The following is a 9,761-nucleotide window of genomic DNA, read 5'->3' as shown; positions in this document are numbered from 1 at the left end:
ACACATATTCACATACATCTATGTACAACCATAGTGTGCTTGTCTTCTGTTTCTCTGAAGGTAGAGAGCATCTTCCTCCATAAATCCAAGTCTCTATTTTTCTAGTCTTTCATCAAAAAAAAATTATATTGTTTAGTCTAATAAATGAGTCTTTGCCAAAGGCATAAATAAACTCATTTATCTCTGATAATTTCAATAAAATAGCTCTACACAAATATAGACACAAAAAGCCACAGGATCATAAAGGACATAAGAGGCCCATCTCTTCATTTTACAGATGGGGAAACTGAGTCTCAGGTTGCTTAAGTGACTTGTCCAAAATTCACAGACAGAGTGGGGATTTGAGCCTTTGACCACAGAACCCCTGAACTAGCCATACAGCCTTTCTCCCCAGAGAGAAAATGCTTAATATTCATAATAATCATACGCCAATCTGTCTACATTTGCACTTCCCATTTTCACCAAATATTGTGGGTTCTTTTGATGGTGGGGATTTTTATTATTTGTTTATGCAAACAGCTCCTAAAAGGTTGCATAAGCTTGCTCCTCTCTCTCTCTCTCTCTCTCTCTCTCTCTCTCTCTCTCTCTCTCTCTCTCTCTCTCTCTCTCTCTCTCTCTCTCTCTCTTTCTCTAAAGCTGTTTCGTAGTTTCCTGGTAACCATTCAGTCATGTATTTCGACACTTCTGACATAACATAAAGGCAGGCCCTCGACTCCTCGCCCTCACACACACCTCTTTCCTTGAGTGCTCATTAGGAGAGGCAAACAGTCCTGCCCGCGGTAAGGAGGAAACTCCTGGGTGGCAGTTCTCGCTGCAGAGCTGAGCCATGAACACCAATAACTGCTGTCCCTTCCGTAATGAATACATTCCTCGGGTGTTGCCCCCCTTGCTGGTCCTGGAGTTTGTGTTCGGGCTCCTTGGCAATGGCCTGGCCCTGTGGGCTTTCTGCTTTTCCCTGAAGTCCTGGAAATCCAGCCGGATCTTCCTTTTCAACCTGGCCGTGGCTGACTTACTCCTGATCATCTGTCTGCCCTTCCTGACGGATAACTATGTCCGAAAATGGGACTGGAAGTTCGGCGACATCCCTTGCCGGTTGATGCTCTTCATGTTGGCCATGAACCGGCAGGGCAGCATCATCTTCCTCACGGTCGTGGCTGTGGACCGGTACTTCAGGGTGGTTCACCCCCATCATGCTCTGAACAAGCTTTCCAATCGCACGGCCACCATCATCAGTCTCCTCCTGTGGGGGGTCACCATCGCCCTTACCGGACACCTCCTTAAGAACGCCCTTGTGAAAAACATAGACAACTCATCACGCTGCAGCAGCTTCACCATCTGCCCCGGCTTTGGATGGCATGAAGCCATGTTCCTCCTGGAGTTTTTCCTGCCCCTGGGTATCATCCTATTCTGCTCCACCAGCATCATCTGGAGCCTCCGGAAGAGGCAGCTGGACCGGCAGGCTAAGATCAAGCGGGCCATCCGCTTCCTCCTGGTGGTCACCGTGGTGTTTGTGATCTGCTTTTTACCCAGTGTGGCGGTGAGGATACGGATTTTCTGGCTCCTGAATTTCGAGGGCACCCAAAACTGCTCCCTCTACAAATCCCTAGACCTGGCCTTTTTCACCACTCTCAGCTTCACCTACATGAACAGCATGCTGGATCCCCTGGTTTACTACTTCTCCAGCCCATCTTTCCCCAACTTCTTCTCCAAGCTGAGCCCTTGCCATCTTAAGAAAAAGTCAGTAGGAGAATCCGATAACCACCGGAGCACCATTGGGGAGCCCACAGGAGACTTTTGCCTGACCAGTTCCAGTGGGGAGAATACCATCAACCAAAGGAGCTTCCCGGATGCATTGATGCCCGACTCTGCTGTGACATGGAATGCTACAGATATAACCCCAACATCTCCTTAAGCATCCGGGTGATGGCAGCGAGGGAGAAGGAGCCTATCAGAACTAAGATTTCTAGAAATGGGCTCTCAGTGTACTAGGGACCGACACCCATGGACTGGTCCATAGATACAGGTTGTCTTCGGAACCGATGACTTGGATGAATAGGAGAAGCAGGACAGTGACTTTGTATTCTGATCTGCTGACACAAGCCCTGGAGGGGGAAAGGATGCAAAGGATGCTCATCTTCCGGAATGCTTGGCTTAATTTATGTATCTCAAAGCATCTTCTAGGATCACAAATATAACAACAGTGGAACTGAGGCCAGGTTGCACATTTTGGCCAGCCTTGGGAGCTTCTGGTCAGAACCTATCTCCACGGGTGAAAGAAGAGGGGAGGGGAGGGCTTCCACTTCAGGAGCAGGATCCAAGTGACAGTTGGGGGGGGCTGGTCCTTCCCGGCCCAAACCTAGGTTTGGGGGGGACTGGCTCCTCTGGGATCAAAGAGACTTCATTGGATAACATCTGTATTCTCCAGGGGTGGAAGGGAGAAGTATGAACACAAGGAAATGCAGATCCCATTAGAAGGTGGGGGAACTGAACGGTGCTACTAAGTGATATTTAAATGGTATTTTCAGTACAGCTAATGGGCTACTAATCTGTCCTGAGCTTGTTTACACTTGAGGGGTGAATAACTGGAAGAAACAAAACCTACTCTCTCAGGTCTCAGAAGAAAAGCTGCCTCTTAATTGTTTACTTTTGTATTTTTAAGGGAAAAAGCTACTACCTATGGATCAAAGGAAGGTGGTTTACAAGTGTTTTTAACCACTTCTATCTACTGTCTAGTAGTTACCATGATATCATTACTCTAATAAAATTTAATAGAAAAAAACCCCAGCTTGTATGGCCTGGGTGATGAGTCACAGAAAAGGACTTCTGTTCTTTAAGCTGAGTTATTCTGAGTTATCGGATGTGGACTCTGGAGAAACAAAAACAAAAACAGAATTAGGACAAACAGGAGAATTTTTCACTGGGGGAAAATGGAGTTTCCAGCTTAATAATTTAATAGTTTCAGTTCCTAGGATCTGGTTTGTGGGGAGTTAGTCACTGGGGTTTCTGCTAAGTCTTTTTCTGGCACTCCTGGATTCCTTGGCAAGTAGAAGCTTGTCCCTGACCTCCTTAGATCCTGATAGGAAATTTACAGATGGTCCCACCCTATATACCTGATCAGAGATAAATAAACAAGGACAACAATCTCTGTATTTCAAGACTATCCTGAAAGGGCTCACCTTGCAGCGCTTCTGAGGAAACCTAGGATCTCTGAGTGTAACCTCCCCACTTACAGATGAGGAATTGGAACCTACAGGGAGGTGATTTAAGATTATGACTGAATAACTTCACATGTGGTCTCTTAATTGTGAAATATGAAAATCTAGAACTCAAACATTTTAAAAACAAATGTAAATTTTTTTTGTTTTAAATGTAACTGGGGGAAATATTGAAAAAAATAAATAAGTTAAAAAAATTAATATATCATGGCTAAAGGAGACCTCTGAAGACACCTAGTCCAATTCTCTACCTCTTGCCTCCATTTTATAGGTGAAGAAACTAAGCTCTAAAAAGGATAATTACTCATCGGGGGGTCATGCAACTAGTAAGTGACAAAGCAGTTAGGACACCGGTCTCCTAGTTCCAAATCTAAGACTCTTTCTACTTAGTTGCTTTTAGTCATTTTTCTTTAAAAAATTTTTTTAAATTAATTTATTTTTTACATGATTTAAATTTTCTGTGTCCTTCCCACTGATCAATCCAGAAGAGTCATCCCAAATAACAAATGATGAAAGAAAAGGAGGAAGAGAAAAAAAAATTGATGAAACTGATCAACATGTTTTTAAAAATCTGATAATATATGAAATTTTCTATATTCATGAATGATCCACTTTTATGGAGCCCCTATTTCTGCAAAGGAGGCAGGGGCCTTTAGTTTTACTGTAATTAATCAGTCAGCAAACATTTAAGCCTGTATTTGGTGCCAGGGTATATAAGGCATTAAATTAGGCTCTGGGGCAACAAAGAGAAAAAATTAAATATACCTTGCTTTCAAGAAGTTCCTATACTAATAGAAATACTATGTATATTGAAAAGTATATCAATAAATACAAAATGGATACAAGATTATGCTAGTTAGAGGGGAAAGCTTAGCAGCTGGATTAGGATTGGAAGACTGAAAGAGGTCTCTTGCAGAAACCTACATTTAAATTGTCCTTTTAAAAATTCAATGTATTTTATTGATAGCTTTGGTTTTTTCATTATCCATTTCTCCCTTTATCTCTTCCCTTCCTATACCTCATTATAACAACATATTACCAGAGACAGCCAGAAGGGAACAAAAATTCAGCAAAACCAATTGATATGTTGAAGAAACCTGATATTCTATGCAATATTCTATATTCATGGAAGCCACTCTCATCTCATAATGTGGAATTATGTACAGAAGATTTGCACTTGTTTAATCTGTATTGGATTACTTGCTGTCTAGGGGAGGAGGGTTGAGGGAAGTGGGAAAGAAAAATTTGGATCAGAAGGTTTTGCAAGGATGAATGTTGAAAACTATCTTTGCATGTATTCTGAAAATAAAAAAAACTATCATTAAAAAAGCAGTTGTTAAACATTCGTTTTTTTCAAACAATCAAAAAATAAAAGGAATAGATCCTCTCTTTTAAGAAGGAGGAAGAATCTGCTCCTCTGAGAAAAACCAGGTACTTTCCCTATCTCAGAATTCATGACTCAGTAGAAGAATCAGGTTCAGAAACTTCTAATTCTTGAAACAGCATGAATCTGCAAGTGTCTACAAAATCGTCTTTCATGCAAAGAGGAGGGTTGGTTCCCTTGAGCAAAAGAATGAGTCAGGATGAAAATAAATTTTCTCTCTTTTCTCCTATCATTTATTTCAACAGATCCCTCAAAGGACATTCTGTCAATTGACTTTCTTGTGGCCCTCCCTGCCATTCTTGTAACTACAAATGAAATATCTCTTCCTGGCCATTACTCCTCTCTAGGTCTATTAGAATATAAACCCCTATGCCAACAAAAAAAGGGGGGGTTCTGGCTGTACTTCTTTATCGGTAACCTCAATACTTGGAGCTTGAGTCATGGTTAACAATTAACTCATTCCTCAATTCTCAAATTCTGTAATTTAAAAAATAAGATTTATTTCCTATGTTTAAAATCTATTTAGCCATATCAGATTGCTTGCTGTCTTGGGGAGGGGGGAGATAAGGAAGGAAAAGAGGGAGAAAAATTTGGAACACAAAATCTTATAGAAATGAAAATTGAAAACTATCTTTACATGTATTTGGAAAAATAAAATACTATTGAGAAAAAAATAAGATCAATTTCACATTAATACATTTCCATTTGATAAAAGTAAAGTCTATGAAAATCTGTGATGACAGCCGGTTTTATAGAGCATTTTAAGGTCTGAAAAGAACTTTTCATACAATTCATTTGATTCTGCCCACTGTGCTATGAGATAAGTATGCACAGAGAATCCTCTCCCCATTTTAGAGATGAGAAAACTGAGGATCATTCTAAATGATTTGCTCTTGGTCCCACAACTTATAAATGTAAAGACGCTCTCTTGTCTCCAACACCAGCTGTCTTTTCTTACATATCACTGAGTAAAAACTGGACAGAGGAAACGGAGGGATACAGTGGAAAGAGGTCAGAGGTCTGGTTACCAAGAGCATTTCTGTCAATCATTAGGTGGCTATGTGACACAGCCATTTCATTTCTCGGGACTTTAGTTTCATCTGTAATTTGAAGGAATTGTTGTTAATGATGCTGTTTAGTCATTTTCAATCATGCCTGACTCTCTGGGACCCCATTTGGGATTTTCTTGGCAGAAATACTAGAATACTTTTGCCATTTCTTTCTCTGATTATTTTACAGATGGGGAAATTGAGGCAAACAGGTTAAAGTGACTTACCAGAATCAGAAGGCAATATATAAATGCTGAAGAGAGAGGAGAAGAGGAAAAGGTCTTCTTCTACCCAAGAACATGGTAGAAAAGATCTGGAGTCTGAAGAGAAATGAAGACCTGGCTGGTCGGGATGCTTTCCTTAAAATGGACATTTTGAGAGCAGCTAGGTGGTGCAGTGTAAAATAGAGCATCAGCTCTGAAGTCAGGAGAATCTAAGTTCAAATCTGGCCTCAGACACTTAACACTTCCTAGCTGTGTGATCCTGGGCAAGTCACTTAACCCTAGTTTCCTTAGCAAAAATAAAATAAAATAAATAAATGGACATTTTGGGAAAACCCAATAGTCAGAGGGAAGGGACTACAAGGGAGAATCAGCTTCTGATGTGAGAAGTTCAAGGGGTAGACTCAACTTCCAGGGGAAGGAAGTTTTTGTGGCTTCAGAGAGAAAGTTCAAAAAATCAGGAGGATAGGAAAAAAAAAAAGATTATTATTGCTTTTCAACAGGTTACCACACTAAGTCTCAGAGAGCCAAAGGATGTAAATGGCACACTGCAAATATTGAGATTTGGCCCATTTGTTCCCACGATCCTAATTTAACAAATATTGATTTACTCAGTGTGTTGGCCACACCTATAATACATTGTCATTACTATTAATAAGTTGCAGGTGTTTGGTATAATATTCCTAAAACAACTTGTAAGAAATATAACCTCACACAGAAAACATGCTGCTAAAAAAAAAAGAATGAGTTTAAAAAAAAAAAGAAGAGTTTTGTTTTCAAGATGATTATGAAATGCCATTCCTTTGGATATGATGTTTCCTTCCCACCCATTTAAAAAAAAATCTGAACTTAACAGATATCAGCTAAAAATGAACACTTGTCCTTTGGATGTGATATTAAAAATAGAATGTATTATTTTTGTTAAGAAAACTTAGTTCATGATGGACATGGCCATTTTCAACAATGAGATGAACCAAATCAGTTCCAATAGAGCAGTAATGAACTGAACCAGCTACACCCAGGGAAAGAACTCTGGGAGATGACTATGAACCACTACATAGAATTCCCAATCCCTCTAATTTTGTCCACTTGCATTTTAGATTTCCTTCACAGGCTAATTGTATGCTATTTCAAAGTCCAATTCTTTTTGTACAGCAAAACAACTTTTGGATACTTATACATATATTGTATTTAATTTATATTTTAACATATTTAACATGTATTGGTCAACCTGCCATTGGGGGGTGGGGAAGGAGGGGAAAAATTAGAACAAAAGGTTTGGCAATTGTCAGTGCTGTAAAATTACCCATGCGTATGTCTTGTAAATAAAAACTATTAAAATATATTTAAAAAGAAAAGAAAAGAAAAGAAAACTTAGTTCATGGCCTTGAATTCATTGCTTCCTAGATCTAGAGAGCCTGGAGTCCAACTTTCACATTTTACAGATGTGGAGACTGAGGCTCTGTGAAGGGAAATGGCTCCTTTCACACAGCTGCTATGAGCCTGAGTTAGAATTTGATTTGAAATTCTTCTTGACTCCATTGCCCTATCCATGAGGCTACTCCATTATACTTCCATTTGTTCCATTGTTCCAATGTTATCCATTCTGCTTCACTGTTTGGGGTTAGGGAGATTATCTAATCATAGGATCATATCACTTAGAGCTAGATTTTATAGATTGTCTTGTCCCATTTCACAGATCAGAAAACCAAGGACTGGAAAAGGTAAATTACGTGCCCAAGACTACACAGGTTGATAGGAAGCAGAGCCTAGACTCTAATCACTCTAGACTGAGTCTAGATTTGGAAGGGATTTCAATAGGGTCTATTTCCACCCACACCTGAAAACAGTCCCTTTACAATATATTTGATAAGTGGTTAGTTATGTCATAATGGTATATATTGGAACAAAGACCTTCACCTGTCCCTACCTTTGCATTGGAGTCACCAGATATTGTGTAGGTTAATTTAATTTGGAGAGTCTAAGTTTTTAATTGAATTTCTCTGTTTATCATTTGAAATGGGTGTTGATTAAATTAAAAAATATTAACCAAGAGATGCTCATCAATTAGGGAATGGTTTTATAAGTTGTGGCACATGAAGGTAATGGGATATTATTGTTCTATAAAAAAGTGAACAAGCTGATTATAGAAAGGCGGGGAAAGATCTACATGAACTGATACTGGGGGAAACGAGCAGAACCAGGAATACACTGTATACAATGAGAGCAAGAATATGTGATGATCAACTATGAAAGATTTCGTTCTTCTCAGTGGTTCAGTGATCCAAAACAATCCTAATAGACTTTGTATGAAAACACCATCTGTATCTAGAAAAAGAACTAAGGAGACTGAATGTAAATCAACATGTGTTCATTTTTTTTTTTAATCTCTACTATGCTTTTTCCCTTTCACTCTGATTTTTCTCTCCCAACATGATCCGTAACACAATGTATATTAAAAAATAAACTTACTACAGGGCAGCTAGTTGGTGCAGTAGATAGAGCACCAGCCCTGAAGTCAGAAGTTCAAATCTGACCTTAGACACTTAACACTTCCTGGCTGTGTGACCCTGGTCAAGTCACTTAACCTCAATTGTCTCAGCAAAAAATAAATTAATTTACTACAATAAAATATTTTTTTTACTAAGTCCATACTAGGTGTTAAGCACCATATTGAATATTAGGGTTAAATATAGAAAAGTAATACACCCCCTGTTCCCAAGTAGTTCCCATTCTGATGGGAGATAACACCTATAGGAAGTCACAGCTTCAAGACAGTCTATAAATATTTATATTTATAATTAATTATTATGTTAATATACATATATTATAATTAATTATATGGGGATCTTGTTCATTCTTCATTTCGAAGAGGAGCAATAGCATCATGGAGTGATAGGAACTCACATCACCTCAGGGAGTTCACAGTCTAATGGACAGAAGGGATGGAAGATGGGGAGGAGAGCAAAATGCAAACAATTATATAAAGAGGCAGATGTGGTAAATTGGAGTCAGATGGAAAAATCCCATGATGCTTAGGAAGCATCAGGAAATAGGCAACAATGCATCTTTAATATTCTCTTTAATGTTTCATCATTTCTGATAATGAGCTACTTGAAAGTGCCGAGGACTTGGATGGAGAGGACTTTCTCTTCTAGGTCTTTAGTAGTTCTGGCTGCTGAGAAAGGAGGGACCACAGAGAGGCACTTGGAGACTGCACTCCAAAAAAGCTGATTCTCTGGATAATGGCTATAGCCAGAAGGGGAGGTGAGGGTCTGGGGAACTCGAGGGCTCAGAAATCTTGAACATTCTTCCCCTTTAGCTCTAACTCTGAAATGCCTTTGGTTGGTTTCCTTGGAGACTCAGATCAAATCCTATCTTCTGCTTTCCCAGGACTACACCCCTACTCCCTCACACCCCCAGACTTCCTTCTGAGAACACCCCTTATTAGCATCGTAGATATTATGTGTGTTCATAGTTATTTACATTTTGTCTCCTCCCCTCCAACCCCAGGAGAATATGAGTCCCTGAAAGACAAGGACACACACGTGTATATCTATATCTATATTTATCTATAGGTACATAGCTATAGATATATGTACATGTGTGTATGTATAAGTGTGTACATATAAATGTGTATGTATAAAAGTATATATTTATTACGTCAAATATATTTCTAATCTCATGTAAAAATTTTCATTTTTTTTTAAATTCTGAGTTCTATGCAAATAAGTTTTACATGATTGCACATGGATAACTTATATCAGATTGCTTGCCATCTTGAGGAGAAGGGAGGAAAAGAGAAAAATTTGGAACTCAAATTTTTATATAAAAAAAGTAGGGGCAGCTAGGTGGTGCAGTGGATAGAGCACCAGCCCTGAATTCAGGAGGA

At 39.2% G+C, this 9,761-nt stretch overlaps 1 protein-coding gene across 1 annotated transcript; it reads left to right on the top strand.

Annotated features, from left to right (window-relative positions):
• The first annotated feature begins 741 nt into the window (after positions 1-741).
• On the top strand, positions 742-4,515 carry HCAR2 (hydroxycarboxylic acid receptor 2). The gene has a single exon (XM_074298576.1). The coding sequence runs from the start codon at positions 827-829 to the stop codon at positions 1,910-1,912; it is 1,086 nt and encodes a 361-aa protein (XP_074154677.1). The 5' UTR covers positions 742-826; the 3' UTR covers positions 1,913-4,515.
• The last annotated feature ends 5,246 nt before the right edge of the window (positions 4,516-9,761 follow it).

The sequence above is a fragment of the Sminthopsis crassicaudata genome, chromosome 1 (assembly GCF_048593235.1).
Source record: "Sminthopsis crassicaudata isolate SCR6 chromosome 1, ASM4859323v1, whole genome shotgun sequence".
In the NCBI taxonomy this organism is placed as follows: domain Eukaryota; kingdom Metazoa; phylum Chordata; class Mammalia; order Dasyuromorphia; family Dasyuridae; genus Sminthopsis; species Sminthopsis crassicaudata.
Note: the sequence above shows the minus strand (reverse complement) of the source record. Positions and strands in the feature narration are given on the sequence as shown.